The sequence below is a fragment of the Leptonotus elevatus genome, chromosome 14, assembly GCF_054856555.1.
Source record: "Leptonotus elevatus isolate MCC_2025b chromosome 14, RoL_Lele_1.0, whole genome shotgun sequence".
NCBI classification, from domain to species: domain Eukaryota; kingdom Metazoa; phylum Chordata; class Actinopteri; order Syngnathiformes; family Syngnathidae; genus Leptonotus; species Leptonotus elevatus.
Window position 1 is genome coordinate 4834805 of NC_141252.1, and position 18351 is coordinate 4853155.

At 39.3% G+C, this 18351-nt stretch overlaps 2 protein-coding genes across 5 annotated transcripts in view; both read left to right on the plus strand.

Annotated features, from left to right (window-relative positions):
- LOC147162669 (kinesin light chain 1) overlaps window positions 1-10497 on the plus strand; it is a 26872-nt gene extending 16375 nt beyond the window's left edge. For all 3 annotated transcript variants that reach the window (XM_086095403.1, XM_086095402.1, XM_086095401.1), the window contains 3 exons: window positions 5022-5143; window positions 6402-6474; window positions 8530-10497. In XM_086095403.1, coding sequence (XP_085951529.1) covers window positions 5022-5143; window positions 6402-6474; window positions 8530-8595 — 261 coding nt within the window. In that variant the 3' untranslated portion in view covers window positions 8596-10497. The remainder of the gene's footprint in view (window positions 1-5021; window positions 5144-6401; window positions 6475-8529) is intronic.
- A 1034-nt stretch (window positions 10498-11531) lies between these two features.
- Window positions 11532-18272, plus strand: zfyve21 (zinc finger, FYVE domain containing 21). 2 transcript variants are annotated; one of them, XM_086095649.1, is made up of 8 exons: window positions 11532-11727; window positions 13103-13153; window positions 13239-13407; window positions 13991-14066; window positions 14420-14511; window positions 15057-15110; window positions 16474-16613; window positions 16690-18272. In XM_086095649.1, the coding sequence occupies exons 1-8, from the start codon at window positions 11602-11604 to the stop codon at window positions 16726-16728; spliced, it is 747 nt and encodes a 248-aa protein (XP_085951775.1). In that variant the 5' UTR covers window positions 11532-11601; the 3' UTR covers window positions 16729-18272. The 2 variants fall into 2 exon arrangements, with proteins under 2 accessions (XP_085951775.1, XP_085951776.1); XM_086095650.1 differs by lacking the exon at window positions 15057-15110 and having other exon boundaries at window positions 11533-11727.
- The last annotated feature ends 79 nt before the right edge of the window (window positions 18273-18351 follow it).

Sequence of the window (18351 nt, forward strand, 5' to 3'; positions counted from 1 at the left end):
CAAATGTGTTTTTTTTTGTCACGGTTGGGGAAAGAATTCAAAAGACCTTCGCAGACAGTGAAAAAATGTCTGAACATGTTCAACATTTCTCTTCCAAAAGTAAAAACTGTCTGTGAACATCTTACAAATCCTGATGAACCCTAAATTCGCTACGTTTGCAAGCATTCGCCGTTCAGTCAGATACTAACTATCCATAATCGGTCTGGCCCATAATCGGTCTGTCCCCAATTACGATGGTTTAAAAATGTTGGCATTCGCGGCCGAGTCGGGCAGCGTGCGTCTCCCCACAAATGACGAGACATCCAAGGATTGTTTGATTTGAAAGTGAAACGATTCCATTTGGTTCGACTGAGTGCAATTCGATCTGGTCTGGCGTAGTTTAAGACGGTATGACGCCATTTTTTGTTGTCATTTTACACACATTTGATTGCACGTCAGTACTGCAAATGTGCCCTTTCCATCAAAGATATAACTGACAAAAAAAATTAAAAAATATTCTATTTGTATCTCAATATATTTAAAAATGATTCGATTTGGTTTGAGTCGATGCACTTGCATCTTTTTAACACAAAAAAAAGAGTTTTTTTTGTGTTTTGTTTCTGGACCATCCCTCACGCCTTTGCGTTAAAAAAACATTTGACAAATATATTAGCAGGTGGCAGTGAATGATTTAAAATGACAGTCGTGGAAATTCATTTCATGGAGGAAATGGATTTCATAAGCAAGTTAATATCGTTGCGGAATCAATTGAAAGTTGTAAGTCAAGGTACCGCTGCGTAGTTCCATCAAGCAGTACGCTTTGGTCCACTTCAGTCTGCTCCATGTTTACGTTTCGACATCTTCTCAGCACCTTTATGTTGATATTAGGGGTGTCAAAATGAGTGCATCGATTTTGAATTAATTGAAAAGTTCCTTTAACGTCACTCTTTTTTTTTACGCGCGGTTATTGACCGCCCCTTACTTGGAAAGCCGCAGACAAACAAATTTAGCCGTAATAAATGTAATCAGAATGTTATATTTGTGGAGACCGGGGTCAAGCTTTATTTTACAATTTTAAAAATGTGCAGAATTTCACAAGTCACTTCATCTTAAAGATAAGATCACCGTCTTACAAATGCAATTATGCCATCTAGTGGCAGAAAAAGGACCAACACAAATCAATATCACACTCATTTTTTCCAGTACAGTACATCTTTTTAATTTAAACTCAAATTTATGAATTATGAAATGACTGTATCAATGACTAAAAGATGCAACCATATTTCTATTAGTTTAACATTTTTTCCCCACTTTTACGCTAACAAGTGTATGAAAACGTAGATTTTGCATTTTATTGTACAATGAGAACAGATATGAAATTACGATTAAAAAATTGTAATCGCCTGACACCCCTAGTTGATATGTTCACACCATCCCGCCTGCCCACATACAAAAGAAGCATCAAGATTTTCTCAACTGCTTGCTGGAAACGCATACAGTAGATGTTCTAGATCATAGGTGTCAAACTCCAGTCCTGCAGGTTTTGGATGTTCCCCTTCTCCAACACAGCTGATATATGATCAGCAAGCTTGGCAGAAGCCTGATAACGATCGTGATCATCAATCAGGTGTGTTAGTGGAGAGAAACGTGGAAAACAGGCGGGATAGGATAGGGGCTCTCCAGGACCCAACTTGAGCACCCCTGTGCTAGATGCTTCTTGTGCTTCTTAGCAAGTGTGTCAACTCACGTCAACAACAAACACTGCAACTTGTAGTGTTTTTAAGTCTTCTGTAGGACGCCATTGGTCCACTTTGGACTCTTTTCTCGAAGATGTCTCGTACTAACTCCTCAAAACAAACTTCTTGTGCAGCTCTAACCGTGGCTTGATATCATGTCTCTCCTCCTGCCCCTCCCACCCCCACCCCCACGCCGCTAACGCCATGTCGATCTGCATAGCAACAGTTGTCATAACACCCCCCGCCCCCTCTGCTCTGACAACCAATCAGCATCGTCCGCTGTCAGCCATTTTGTCACCAAATGGGGTGCCTTAAAAGTGTCTCACTTGAGAGGAAATGCGTGTCTTTGTCTCCACTATGTCAACATGGGCTCTGTACTGTACTCCTATTTCATGTTTGATGCGTGCGTGCGTGCACGTCAATGTGTGCATATTGCATGTAACGTAAAGCTTCCTGCTTTGCTTGACATGTTAGCAGCCAGAAAGCACAGAAAATGTGAATTGTGCAGCTTGAACAATGTCGGCCAGTCTGGCTGCTCACATGTCATCTTTTCGTGGCGCACTTTGACCTTTCAACAGCATCCAAGAACCCAAACCGGAGCGCTCATTAAGAAAGTTGCCTAACTTCTCTTCTTGGTCATCTCTCTGTCCGCCCTTGTGTGTCTGTCTGTCTTTCCTCCTCTTCCTCTTCCTGTCTCCTCCGCCGCCGCTTGGACCAGCAGGCCTAACAACCTCCAGATGCCTTGTAGCGCTTGTAAACGCTCGTCTTCTGCGATGGACGCCTCGAGCTTTGCAGTGACGCCTCGCTCTCGCTTCGTCTTCGTTTTCTGCCGGGGGAGGAACGTTCGGTCGTTTTAAACCCAGAGAGGCCAAACCATCCAACTTGTAACCGTGTTGATGTTTTCTGCCGTCCGCTTCTCTTCTTCTTTTTGAGACGCACTCTGTAGTCCACTCAAGAAACATTGCAGTGTCTCCTATTGATGACCTCATAGTCATGTGACTTATACGGCTGAAACTGCAAAGTGGGAAATAAACCTCGTCTATCCTACGATGTCCAACATTTAAAGTTAAACATGGTTTTGAAAAAAGTGTCACAACAAACTGGCAATAATATTTACTTCATGCTAGGTGAAGCAGCATGTGGCTCATCACCCACGGCCTGGTCAAGTAGCTGTAGCTGTGGCGAGTCAGGAAATAAACTTCCCTGACAATAATTAAATAATTTCATTATTGCTGCAATAAGACCTTTAAAGTTGACATTTTGTTAATAGCTAAAAACTTTATTGATTTCTTTGGGCCCGCCTCTATCTTCGTTTTTACATTTTTATTTGCAACATAAATCATCAATCATCATTTTTTTTTTTTTTACAATTTCACATACAAAACAGTTGTGTTAAAGATGTAGACCACACGGTGTCTAATTGTTTAATCTTTTAATTCAGTTCTCCATTTTAATGATCGGTTTATTTACTATAAATAAAAATGATTAAATATTAGTGAACGAGAAAAAAATACGTCTACATTTTTATGTCCTTAATGTAATAATTGGTTAGCTAATTTGAAATGAATGAAATATTTATTAAACGTGAATAATAAGCTTTGACTGTTGCGCATAAAAGTTGTCCCTGTTTCAAATTTAGAACAACCAATCAACACTTTACAGTCCCATAAAAGCCAAAACTAATATCTTGTACATTTGACGCACAACAACCCTGCCGGATTTGGATATTTAAATTAATTTTTTTTAAATCACAATTATAAAATGAGGCCGTTTCACATGTTCAGCAATTACCTTCAAACGTGGATTTACAAAAACAAAATGTGTAGGCATTTTTCCTTGGCAGAGGTTTTCCAGCCCGCGGCGCTCGGATTTCATCTCATCTCATCATCACTTGCTCCAAAGTGCTGTAAATAGTGCGGAAGAAATGTCAACTCGCTTGCGTGTAAATAGCGGTTAGCGCGTCCCGTCATGGAGACGTCGTTTGCATGTTGTACATGAAACTCCGCGTGGCGATTTGTGAGTCGGGAATGACGAAAGACCGCGTTTGCGATCGCTCATCATTCCCGACCGACTCAATCGCTACGTTTGGAATTTTTAGAGGAACTTTCACGCTCCACTACATCATGATTAGGGAATGAATTCCAATCTCCTTGTATGTTGTCCTCCTTCTTCTTCTACTGTTACTAATCTTCCGCTGCTTGTGCTCGCCCGCTGTGTGTACGTGTGCATCTTTCTTAACTTCCAATTAAACGAATTCTTGGCTGACATCAACTTTGTGTCTGACGCTTCTTCCTCTCCTTCTTCTTCTTTTCCTAAAATCACAATAACCACAACAAAGATTGATATTTTTTATGATGTCGACGATGTAGTCCGTTTTAAGACTTCCATCTTGGCGCTCCCTTTCATTGATTAGTAAAGAAATATTGATCCTGAAAATATATTTGCCATCGAGTTGATGAATGGATCAACAGTGTGACAGATAGTCAATCTTTGTATCGATTTTTTTGAGGCGGATGCCGATTCCGAAAATTCCGATAATTCAGATGAATCAGCTGATTAATTCCAAAATCGATCATGACTGTTTTACAATATTTTTTTTCTCCCCACGATAGAGAGAAAAATTGGCACAAATCTACGGAAGTGTGGAACTGCCGATGTCTATCGAACGTCATGATAGTCTTTCAAGCGTACAAAACGTATTTTTTCCCATAATGCTACGGGGTATTGACTTGCGCGATTTTGCACAGGTGGACAGGATGGCGGGCCAAAACGGCCAAAATTCAAAATAAATAAATCACTAAATAAATGAGTAAAAGTGAAAATTAAAAACGGATATTAAAAAAAATGTATTTGAAAATTAAATTAAACTAAATATATGTACATGGAAATAAAAACAACAAATATCTATAAATAAATACACTCGACAAGTTGTGGTGACAGCGGACAAGATTGCTGGAGCTCTCCATTCAAGTCGGCCAGACTTCTTTGTTCGCCGAGCCGCTCACTCGGCAGAGAAAAGGCAGTTTGTAACCACGGAGTCCAACCCAAGACACGCTTAGGACCGCCCCCTTGTCTTGTCTTTATTGTCACACCTCAGGTCACTTCATTAGGTACGCCACCTGATGAGATCCAATGCAAGAATTACAAAGAAAAACGAAACATATTTTTGTTTGCGCCTGTGCTGCCGATCAAAGTGTGCCTTGACTTTCGGTTTAAAACGTTGTACGTCAAGGTAACATACCAGAAGAATACTGCGCAAGTTCCTAATGTTGTGTCCGGCGGGTGGCGTTGTCTCCCCCACATCAGGACGGCTCCGGCGCGCTGAAGCGCAGCGGCTCCTTCAGCAAACTGCGAGCGTCGCTCCGCCGCAGCAGCGAGAAGTTGGTGCGCAAGCTCAAAGGCAGCGGCGGCGAGCCCAAAAATTCCGGGTAACTATCACCAAAACGTACCCGTCTGCTCTCTCAGGCGGCAGGAGGGACTCGCTGGACCTCCAAGCCTGCAGGGGGCGCCTGCTGCACTAACCAAAAGCTAAAGAGTTGCTACCTTTCTTGTACAGGAAGTCATATTTTCATGACGGCCCTTAGGAAATAAAAGAACGGGACAAAAAATGCAGCTGCACAATATCTGCTTTTATTTTGGATGACTTTTTTGGGGGGTGTTCACTAATATTTATTGCATCTGGTGGCTTCCTGTGGGCTGCTGTGGGCTTTTATTTTCATGTCTGGTTTTATTTTTGAAAGGTTACATGCTGTTGTCGCTGCATGGCTCGTTTTGTGTGTGTTTCATTATATATTTTTTTAATTTAAGAATAAATGGCACTTGAATGCGGACCCGCATGTGCTCTCTGGTCTGGTTTCACTTCCTGCTTCCTGTCTTGATGGTGGAAAGTTGATGACATCACGATGACGATGATGACATCACAATCATTATTTTCGCTTGAATTCACTTATTTTCAAATTTCAAATTTTTTTCCGTGTATCATGAAAATAGTTTTCCCGTTTGTGACTTCAGTTAAAATCATCTCATCTGTTTTCATGCGAAATTAAAACTTAGTCAAATTACGACCTCACGTATAGTTAAGTCTTATGTGAAAGAAATTACAACTATTATGATTTTTTTTTTTCACTTTGACTCATTTCACATGTTTGAAATGTTTTCTTTACAGAGTTAAAACTTTTTTTGTGTGTGAAATTAGGATTTTAGGTAACAATTGAATTTGAAAATGAAAAATTACGGAAAACCTTTTTCTTAATGCAAAGACTTCTCATGTATTGAAGGCTTTCTCATGAATTTGGGATTGTTTTTAAATACAAGACGGACTTTTTCTGACAAAATGGACGTGTATCATTCAAAATCGAAATTTTCCATAAACGATGAAAAGGTTCTGTTAAAATTCCGACTTTCTCATGTATAATCCAAACCGGTTTGTTTTGGTAACGGCTTCATGACTTTAAAATGACAGCCAGTATAAAGCGATGGCCGTGATGTCACCGCCTTCATCGTCGTCATCGTCGTCATCGTCGTCATTCCCAAGATGCAACACGACACTTGAACGTAGTTGTTGACGTGAGCGTGTGACACTAACCGAGTGTGATTAACCGAGACACGCGTGTTCTCCCCCTCACCCCTAAAACCTCCCCCCCTCCCTCCCGCATGACACCACGCCCATCCGGCGGGGGGGCGCAGCTTGAAACGAGCCAGCTCGCTCGGGGTTCTGAATGTGAGCCAGGAAGCGGCGCCCAATGAGCCGAACTACCAAGTAAGCACGATACGTTCAGTGACATTTTTTTCCAAATCATCACGTTTTCATTTAAAATAAGAACTTTGCAATTTCATGTCGGAATAATGCGTTTTTCTCGTGAAATGGAGTTTTCGTTTTCAACTCCGTGTAATGATGTTTTTCATGTATCAAACTTTTTGCTCATAAATGTAAACTCATGACTATTTTAAGGTCAAATTCTAATTTTAACCCCCCCCCAAAAAAATACGACTTTAAAAAGAAAAAAAATACTTTCATGTACAATTCCTTTAAAAACAAAATTTTCTACGTGCTGACGACCAATCATGGCTCAGTCTGCTGACCAAACCCAGAAAACAGGTGAGCCATGATTGGTCGTTACCTACTTCCTCAGCACAGGTGATGTCATCAGTCGACAGCAAATGGAAACATTTGTTTAGATGAAAAGTAATGAAGTTATCAAATTAACTCGACACAAAATATTAACTTTTTACTGCTGAAAATGTGTCAAGTATCCCTTTAAAGGATTTTTTTTAATGACTTTTCATTTCAATTTGTAGACATTCTCATAAAATATGGAAATCAAAATTGTTTTTGTAAAGTATAAAAATGTTAAATGTTTATGTAAAATTCAACTTCAATGTAAATTCATGACTTCATGTATATATATATTTTAAACTCGTACAAAATATGATTTTTTTCTCAAAATGACTTTTTCAAGTACAATGAAAACATTTTTTGCCCATAAATTTTCAGCTTGCCACGTAAAATGTCCAACTTTTTTGTATGGTTAAAATGTTTTTCCTCATAAAAGTGTGATTTTTTGTCGCTTTGAATTATGATTCAAACCAACTTTTTTCATTTTACAAGTATATGTATTTTCACTTTTTTTGTGTGTAAAACTCGTGAATTAACTTTTTTTTCTTCATTTAAAATGCCGTCTTTTTTCTTTCTTCAATTCCACATCGCAGTTGTCATTAGACGACGCCCTGTTTTCTGCTCGAATGATGAATTTGAAAAAAAAACAACTATTGACTGAAAATGTGCTTATTTTTTTAGCGCACTGGAAAGGACAATGTTGTCATTCAACGTGAATGTCGGACGACGGCATGTTGCCATCCCACTAACTTGTTTTTCTACTCGATAACGCCTAATAAGAGTTGCGTTTTGAATGTGGTCATGTTTAATTATATACCGACGGTATTTCTTTCCATTCATAAAAACAAAACAAAAAACATTGTTTGGTCGATTGTAAAATATATATATTTTTTTTTTCATTTTGCTGTTCACACGATCTCCAAGTGAAAAGTGTTTTTTTGACAGACTCGCTTGAAACGGTGATCAAACTAACGTTGATGACATCATGGTTTTGTTGCAAATCCTAGAACTTTGTTTTCTTTTTTTCAAGCTGTCATTTTAAAATGTGTGCTGTGATCAAGCTAACATTAGCAACTAGCTCGTTTAGTGACATTTTTTCATCATGTGAGCGACTGAGAACGAGAGTGGGCTAACTTGTTTCGTCACATTGCACAAGACACGTTGAATTCGAAAATTCCACTTTCGATTTTGAAAGGGAAAAAAATTCAATTTTGAGTTCCATTGCCTGATCACGATCATCGAAGTCAAGAATGGGCAACTGGTGTGTTGCCCACCCTTGAGACATTTGTTTGTTTTTTCTTTTCATTGAAGTTTTGATCTCAGCTGTCTGAATGAAATAAACAAACTGGGATTTGGTGTAAATGTCAACTTCTGTCAATATAATCATCTTGAGCTAATTCATGTTCTGATGATTTGATCAATCGTGAAAATGGGATTTAGCCCAGCATTGCACTAATTGATCGGGAAACATGCCGAATTGGCCCCTGCGGCTCAACAATGGCTACCTTCATGTGAAAGATTTTCTCCGAGTGAAGTTAGCCCACTCTCGCCCTCAGCGACTCAAATGGTCCCCTTTCACTCGTTCCCTTGCAGCCCACTTCAAACGGATCGTTGACGCCCGTAGCCGTCATTGGCGGTAAACCGGTGAAGCCAAGTTTGGATCCGTTTGAGTAATTGCTCTTTTTTGCTGCCATCCAGGAACGAAATCATCGTCTGAGGAAGAGTCGCGACCTGAGCGCCAGCCACAGCGACCTGCCGCGTTGACGCTCGCCGCCGCGCTTCCTTTCCTGCTGCTTGTAAATGCCACTTTTTCCATTTGGATTTGACGCTTCCTGGTGGGCAGAACGAGGCTGCTGTGGCCCCTTAAGCGTTTTTACATGTCCGTCTTGTAGCCTGTAACGTCACACTCGATATCTTGCTCGTCCAGCGCAACTGGATGGGGAAAGGAAAAAGACAATACTTTTTGCCGCTGACCATTGTTGGCCAACGGGCACGTGAAGGCGACGGGCACACTCGGGTCGTCCTTCCGCGCACTGACGGAGAACATTTAGGATTAAAAAATAAATAAAAAATTGTGACCAGGGGGGAAAATCTGCCGGTTGTCGATGTCATTTTGAGACTCAAAACGACAGCAAATGACACCAAAAAGTCAAAAGATTACAAGAAAAATGGTACCACTTACATTTTTTATAAATTCGTTTTTTTACAGGAAAAATGTTGAATTCTTCCAAAAAAAAGGAGTTTGAATTGGATGAGAATCTGATGTCTGACTTTAAAAAATAAATAAATCAATGGTATACGCATCACAAAAGCTACAATTTTATGACAAAAAGGTTTTGAGTTTCAACAGGGGGAAAAAACCCTCATTTTAAAATGATAAAAAATATATCAACAGTCTGAAAAAGTCAGTATTTTACATTTAAAATGTTATTAAATAAAAAGTAAACTCATCACAATAGGGTTCTTATTTTTTGACAAAATATTGCAATTTTGTGAGAGAGAAAAAATTCCCCAAAAAGTATATGACCCAAAAAAGTTGTAAATGTCCAAAAAAAAAAAGTTTTAACCCTGCAGCTCGAAATAAGTCAGCAAGAAAAAGTCTGAATATTTCAGGAATTTTTCTGAAATTATACATGAAAAAGTGTGTCGTTTTTTAAAAAATGAAAACGGATGTGTACACTCAGCAAAAAAATTGAATTTTATGAAAATAAACAATTTTTCTTAAAAAAAATCATTTTACAGCAAGTCAAAAAGAAAAGAAGTCTCCATTTCACACAAAAAAGTAATTTTATGATGAAAAAAGTTTCAATGATAAATGTTGCAATTTTATGTGTAAAATGTGGTCTTAAAGTCTGACTTGGATCACAGATTTGAATGCGATTTTTTTTTTTTTACTTTGCAATTGTAATTGCAATGTCAGTGCAGGCCAATAGTTGCCAAACTGGACTTGATGTTGTCTTTGGCGTGTATATATTCCGTGTTATCTCTACAACACACGTGACCAAAAGACTAACCTAAGACTTTTCCAGGAAGACATTTTTTTTGTGCTACTTTTGCAGGGTTGTGCAATAAGCCTGTCTTTGCTTGTTTGTGCGAAGTTCATGTCCAAAATGTCGTTGAAAGCCGCCGACATTCCCAAAGACTTGCTGTAATTTCCCAAAACTCGATGACATTAGAATTGTGCATGATAATAACATTTGTGAAATTCAAGCGACTGTTGATCGGTCTTTTTTTTCTTTTGTCTCTTTTCGGCGTCGATGCACTGACAAACAACCGTTCGCAGCAGCAGCAGCACAGTGATGATGTCATGAATGTATTGCCGGTGACAGGAATTCCATACATGTGCATATTGTTTGAAAGCTCTCACTACAAAGTTTGAGCGGCAACTCGTTTGTGTAAAATATGATAAACATTAGAATGCAGTTTGTCATGTTAGTGAAGATTTTTTTTAAGTAGTGTGCTTTGTTGCGAAGTTCCAAATTGGGTGGTTTCCAGCGCCATCTGCTGCACGTTAGTAGTTACTACATGTTACAATTCCACAACTCGATGCGCAAAGTCAGAAGTCTTCATTTTGTTTATTCCTGTGGTATTTAATTTAAGGTTAAATGTGTTTTTCAGTGTTTCAAAAGAAAAATAAATTCCCATACTTGTTTTGTTTTACTGCAATGATCAATTCTGTATTTATTTCCCGTTACTTTTTTTCTTTTTTTTTATCTCCATAAAAGTTGGAAATGAGAAATTTCCCGTAGTATCAAAAGTAAAACCATTCCCAATACAGGTAGCTTACATGTTTCTTTGTTTATTACTTTTTAATTACAATTTTAGTTTTATCATTTAAAAAAAGTTGACTAATGAGCAATTTCCAACAGTTTTGTAAGTTTGTTTTACAGACATTGCTAATATATTTTATGACTATTTCAATGTTATTAAAAAAAATTAATATATAACAAATGTAGTGATTCAAGTAAACAAAATCTATATTTTTTTCATGGCTAGATTTTTACTTTTTAATCATTAAAAAAATGAATTAAGTTCTATCATCTAAAAAATTAGGACACTTTTTTTTCTTTTTACAGTTTGCTGTATTTTTTCCAGTGCTGCAAAAGCAAATAAAGCAAAGCAAATCTTGTTTGCCCCCTCCCTCTTTTTAAGCTATTCCTATTCCTGTGTAATTTGATTTTCTATGACATTTTGTAAAAAAGATAGAGATAGACAATTGCCCTGTATGTTATGTTATGTTGTTTGTTATTTACATTTATTACCAATCCTGTGTGATATCTTTCTTTTATTCTGTTTTTTAAATGTCCGTCGTCTCAAACCAGGGCTGTGCTACACTGGTGCTAAGCCCCGTCAGAAATCGGTGTAGCTCCAGTGAAGCCCCAACTTTTTATTTGATATTCTAAAATATATTTATAAGTTTTCTTATGAGATCAAAAATCCCGGAGGTAAGGTACAAATGTTGACAATTTGGCTAGCATTTGCATAAAAGTGATTCATTATAACCTTGACAGCTGTGAGAATAAACGGGGGGGGGGGGGGGCGTATTTATTTGTGGCGAAAAGCAAAAGTTTGCAAACGTGTCGACTGGGCGCGGCGGCCCCAAAAAGCAAAACAGTGGGCTGGCAGCGCTTTAAGCAACGTGACTTGATTCGCGCGCCTTCATTGGCCCACCGACCTGCCAATCCGGCGGGTCGAGGGCGTGTCCGCAGTCACTACCAGTGCCACCAGTCTTCCAGAGAAGCCAAAAGACGAAGAGGCAAGGGGCGAAAAATGTCTTCGGTTCCCGACGGCAAGAAGTTGGTCCGCAGCCCGAGCGGCCTTCGCATGGTGGCCGAGAACGGATCCTTCAACAGTCCCTTCTGCCTGGAGGAACCCACATGGGTGCCCGACAAAGACGTGAGGCTAAATCGAGCCTTTTTTCCTACCCTGAAGCTGCTGTAAAACCAGCCAGCATGTTGTAGATTAAGCGTTTCCGTTGAAGGTTTGCAAAATAAAACGTGCGCATTTTCACTATATCCGAGCAAAACCTCAAATCTAATTAAAACACAAGTACTTGAGTCGCTTGTAAAGTTTAACAAACTCTTGTTTGCGTTTCATATCATCAAAGCCTTTGAACAACTTTGGTGGCGGTTAAAGCCAAACTCTTATTTTGAATTGTTTGAGAAACATCCGGCTTGACCCGTGTGAAATTCGGTCAATTTAACGGGACTTGTTCGGCAGTAGGCTAAGCTAACAAAACTAAATAAAAGCTTGTTGATTCCCGAAATAAAACTTCCACCTGCCCCATTTAATATTTTGTGTAGTTCCGATGACAAAGAGGGGCTTGTTTGTTGTGACGTAACTGCTTTGTTTGTCTTGGCAAAGCTGCTAACTGTGTTTGTTACACGCGCTAAAGACAAACGCGCCACAAAGTGACAGTCAAGTTAATGATTATCAACTGAATCCAATTTATTATATATATATATATATATATATATATATATATATATATATATATATATATATATATATATATATATATATATATATATTATATATATATATATTATATTTATATATATTATATATATATATATATTATATTTATATATATTATATATATATATATATTATATTTATATATATTATATATATATATATATTATATTTATATATATTATATATATATATATATTATATTTATATATATTATATATATATATATATTATATTTATATATATTATATATATATATATATTATATTTATATATATTATATATATATATTATATTTATATATATTATATTTATATATATTATATATATATATATTATATATATATATATATAATTATTATAATTATAATAATATTATATATATATATATATATAATATATATATATATAATAAATTGGAAATTAAAATGAATTGGAAATAAATTTATATATATATATATATATACACACACACACACAATGACTTTAATGTCACAAACGCTCAGCTGTCCTTCACGTTGTCTTCCTGTATTGAGTTTACATGTGCAATTACGGGTCAAAATTTGACCTAAACTTTGATATATCTATATCTATATATAAATCAACCAGCATTCAACCGGAAAAAAAAGATGCATTTCTCAGGAGTTTACATTGTATAGTTTAAAACCCACTAGAAACTGCTTATTTGTGATATAGTGTTGGTTGTTTATTGACTAGCAGGAAGATGATAAACAGATTTCACTTCTTTTCATTTTTGCCAGCATGTTATGTAACCACTTCCTGTTTTCCCCCTTAGTGTCAAAAATGTATGCAGTGCGAGACCAAGTTTGCTTTCATGAAGCGCAAGGTCTGTTTTTTTTGTTTTTTTTCCTGCCATATCACCAAACCTTCCCAACATGTCGCCTGCCTAAACTGTCTTGATCCCCGCGCAGCACCACTGTCGGCGTTGCGGCCGCTGCTTCTGCGACAAGTGCTGCAGCCAGAAGGTGGCGCTGCCGCGCATGAGCTTCGTGGACCCGGTGCGCCAGTGCTGCCAATGCAGCTTGCTGTCGCAAAAGGAAAGCGACTTCTACGAAAAGCAAATCAAAGTGCTCGTGGCAGGTGAGCTAGCTAGCTAGCTAGCGCCTCTCATCGAAGATATTGCGCGACAGTGGAACATTATTTGTGCTTGGATTGAGAAAAGTAAGAGCACACCTGTCGTAGACAGGGTTATTCTAGTTAACGGAAACTAACAAAAACACCCTGAGAACTAATTACCACTGACTTCAAAAACTTAAAAAAAATAAAAACGGTCTAAAATGAAAATTCCCAAACTTTAATAACCCTGGTCCTAGATGGGACGCATGTTTTGTCTTTGATTCTGGATCCAATAAAAAAAAATGGCGGTGATATTATCACTATAAATCTGACGCGATACTTTTTCTTCTAGCTTGGCGTGCTAGCACACATCCCAACTGTCATTGGCTAAAATAGCCAACTGTTGACCCCCTAGTAGTGGCTATGAGCAGTATGACGTCATTGCCTAGTCTTGTCGATCTTGTAAGTCAGACGAAGAAAAAGGTTTCAACATTTTTGTTAGGACCGAAAAACAATGTCACGTTTTCCCATGAAAAATGGTGCGACTATTAAACACGGTACAAACTGTATGTGATTTATTTTTATTTTTTTGTGTGTGAATGTACAGGAAGTCCCTTCCTGGTCACGCGGGACACGTCAGACAAGTGTGCCACCATGACCTCTCGTCTCTCCAACAACCACAGGTCAACAAGAACAAATATTTACAAGTTATTCTGCACCCAAATTGTTTTGTTTTGCTGACAGTTGTTACACATTTATAAAATAGAAATATGTTTTTATTTTCACATTCACATTTCAAATTCCCTCAATCAACTCAATTCTGTTATTCACAATTGCAAAATATCTTTGTGCAGCAATGACGTTTGTAAGAAGGACAAAACGTCGTTCTATCATGAAATAGAACTTCTGAGTTTGTGTGGCTGTTTGTGGCGTGCACGTTTTGGCCACCAGGGCGGCGTACAATGCATAAACTGCTCAGAAAGAAAGAGGATCAAGAATGCATGCCTGCTCACATGTTGCCCTCTCCGCTTGTCAGGTTCCTGTTCCTGGACGGCGAAAACAACTTTGAGGTGGAGTTGAATCGCATCACCACCATACAGGTTCTGACAGACACGACCAATCACACAGGTGAGGGACCGGCGCTCCTTTCACACGTTTGCACGTTTCCCCCTTTGCGCCTGTTGTTGACGGTCTGTGTGAAATCCAAATGTTGGGCTCGGGTCTCTGTTGGAAAGGGGCTCCAAGAGTTTGATGAGCGGTCGCTTGAGCACTTGTTGTGATTTTCAGCTTGTAATAATTTTGAAAACCCGTTTGCCGTCGCCTTCTCGTAGCATCTCGTCTTTTGTCTCACGTTTGTCTTCGTCCGCTCAGCTTCACATGTCCACTCGCATGGACATCTCCAAAAGGTGACCAATCACACCCCACCAGGCGACCGCTCATTGATTGGGTGTCCACTTATATCTGTCTTCATTCGGCGTCCACTCACTTTTACATCCCCAACAAGCGACCACTCACTTTTGCTACATGGTGTCCAGTACTCACTTTGGTGTTTGTTGGGCGTCTACTCACTTTTACATTCCCCACTAGGCAGCGTATTAACACTTGCACCTCTTCTCACTTGTGCTGCTTTGACTGGTCCCGTCGGATCGGGTTTGTCCTTCTTGGGATGTCAGAGAATGAGCTGGACGCTGGCGACGACCTGCTGGACGCTGGTTGCGCCTGCGAAGGTTAGCGCCACTCGCCGTCCGTCTTTGGGGCTCCATCAGACTTCTTAGCCTCCGCTTATGTTTTGTATTTTGGCTTCCAAATAACTTTTGGACCCAAAACACCATTAGCATTAATGCTAAAGCTAAATGTATTTTAACCTTTTTTCGTTGGATTTAAAATGCATGCGAGTGATCCCTCCTGTTTCATTTGAAGATCTTTGTGTCAGTGTTCCTTTGAGGTTGCGTCCTGTCCAGTGTTAGCGCTAATGCCAAACATGCATTAACATGGAGTGTTTTTGTGTTGAAATGCATGAAGTCACGTTCAAGATATTTTTTCCGGCCAGTGTTGTCATTCATTTCAAAAGTGTAGCCTAGTGTTTTGTACTGGTACTTTTATTTTATTTTATTTTTTTTGCTTGTGGTTTATTATTTTCACTTTCTTTTCACTGTTAGCATTAACGCTAATGTTAGCATCAAAGGCATGAGTGTGAATGCAAGTAAATTACAACAACGGAACAATAACAAATCACACTTGACAGATCAAGAAAAAATATTTTTGGCAGATGAATCAAAATTACGCCTTAAAAAAACTATTCACGGTATTGAATATGTAAACCTCATAAAATCGGTGCAGAATCAAAACAATACTTTTTTATGGGAAGGTTGCCCCTCCAAACATGGCTGCCATGTAGGCAGGTTTGTCAGCCAGCGTATAATCAGACACATGAAAACAGTTTGTTCAATAATATATTCTATGCAGCCTCACTGGTCTGAATATGGTATTCTGGTTCATATTGCGTTAGTGGAATAAGAGTTAAGCAGCAAAATCCAGCCGTTTTTATCCATCTCGGGGCGGCCATTTTGCCACTTGCTGTTGACTGAAGATGACATCACAGTTGCTCAGGTAAAAACAATCACAGCTCCTCTTCAGAAAACAGGTGAGCTGTGATTGGCTGTTGCCTGAGCAACTGATGTCATCTTCAGTCGACAGCAAGTGGCAAAATGGCCGCCCCCTGAGGTGGACCAAAATGGCTGAATTTTGCTTCATAACAAATATGTCACAAATGTAAAATTAATTAGAATGTCGTCTTAAGACTTGTGAGGTCACATATAACATATTATTGTCAAGAAATGTTGAAGGGTGACTAACACTTTAAAACAGTAAATCGATAACGTAAAAACAGTCAAAAGCCAAAAAATAAAGATGTCTGTGTCATTAACACTTAGGCTAGCCATAGAGCTAAAGCTAATGCTCCGTCATAATATTTTTGGCCTCCATTCATCAGCAGCATCACTGTCACTTCTTGTGCAGTGTTAGCATTTATGCTAATGCTAATTGTCCGTGTGTCCGTGTGTGTGTGTGTGTGTGTCCGCGTCCGCGCAGGCACGTCTCCACATGCGGCCGGCATGCTAGTCAAGTACAAGCCGCCGGGCGATCAGGACGTTAAGCAGCTGCGACTGGACGCCGGCACCAGCGAGGAAGAAAAGAAGGCGGCCGAGTTGTGGCTGCTGGCCATGCACAAGGTCCGGCACCCACATCAATCACGCCTGCGAGCGCTCCTTTAACGTCTCCATCCATGCGACCGCTTGTTGTTTGCAGGCCGCCAAGCTACTCTACGAGTCTCGGGAGCAGCAGTGAGTCTTCCTCTGCAGACCGAACGTCGCCGGCAGAAAACCGGACGCCCTAAGAAGATTCCCCCCCCTTTCTCCAACGGCCTCCATTTTGTACTCGCCGTGTTGACCTTGTTTTCTACTTCCAGCGTCAGCCATCTTGTCTTAGCGTTTGTCGTACGAAGCTCAGCAGGCGGCTGATGGCGTCACTTTGTGGGAAATGTCGTCCTGGAGGTGTTTGTACCTTTTACAGTGTTTGTCTTCCTTGCCTTTGTGATTTGGACCTCAGGGGTCTTTATTGTGCCCCCTTGACTTGAAGTTTGGGAACAAAAAGATGATGATGATGATGGTTGTGCCTCGGGTTGGAATGTTACGAGTTAGCTTCAGTTTAAAGGGTCATCCAGACGAGGATGCTAGGATTGGGATTGGGACCCTTGAGGGCGGGGCTTCCAATTGGTGAAGAAGGTTAGTGGTTGGAACTGGGCTGCAGTTGGGGTATATATAGCATGGGGAGGGGCCACATAACGCACCGCTTGGTATTTTAATCCCACATTTTTAATTTTAATACATTTGATGTTTTTACGCAAATCCGGGGGTCCGGGGTGGTGCTGTTAATTAACTCACTGGCTGGGAACCTCAAATTTGAGCAAGTATATTGAACATTTGAAAATAATGATTGATTAATTTTTCTAACATACATATTGTATTAATAATCATTGTTTTAATTGTCAAATATTTAGCAAATGTCATGTGCGTTTTTGGTTTCCTGTGTCTACCTCGTCTTTAAATGACCTGCAGAGTCCATGTATCCATTTTCCAAATCAAAAGTGGCCCGTGTAGTCCAGGGGGTTCGAGTTCAGGGACAGACTTGTTCAAGGATACTTGACTAATTTTGCCATTTTCAGTTCATATTTTGTCTATCATGAATTTGATATGTCATTATTTTTCATGTACAATTAACCCCTTTTAAAAAGGCCTTTTACACTTGCTGTCGACTGAAAATGACGTCTCACGGGCGGTGACATCCAATCACGGCTCAGCTTGTAAACATTAGGTAAGCTGTGATTGGTTGTTACCTGAGCCCTAAAAAAAAAGAATGACCTTATGCAATTCATATTATTATTGACAAACTATTAACCTTTTACTGCTGAAAATTGCCAAGTTAGTAAAGCATCCCTTTTACGGGTTCGGCATACAGAAAGTTTGATCCGAGAAGTCCGATCCATTTTGCCGACATCCAGGCTGATTGCTGATTGTCTTCTGAGAAGATGACGCACGCGTTTGACGTTTTGTATGAAGGACGTCTTCAAAGAGCACAAATCCAAGCAGATGAAGGACTACTCGTCACTTGATTTCATCAAGTGGGGGTGACAAAAACGTCTCACTCAGCTTTTTAACACTACTGCTAAAAGTATTTTTCTATGCTCAATTGCCTAAAAGTTGAATGGCGTCACTGAACCCAGCGTGTGTGAATGTGTTGTGTGCACTTGAAGGGTGCTGGCAATTCAGTGGATGTGTACGCCAGCGCTTCATTTATTGACAGCAATTGGGAATAAAAAGCAGTATTTCTCACTTGGACTCCTTCATTGCGCCATTAAATATGCATTTGTTAAACAATTACCAAAAATACTGGATAATGTGATTTAAGGAA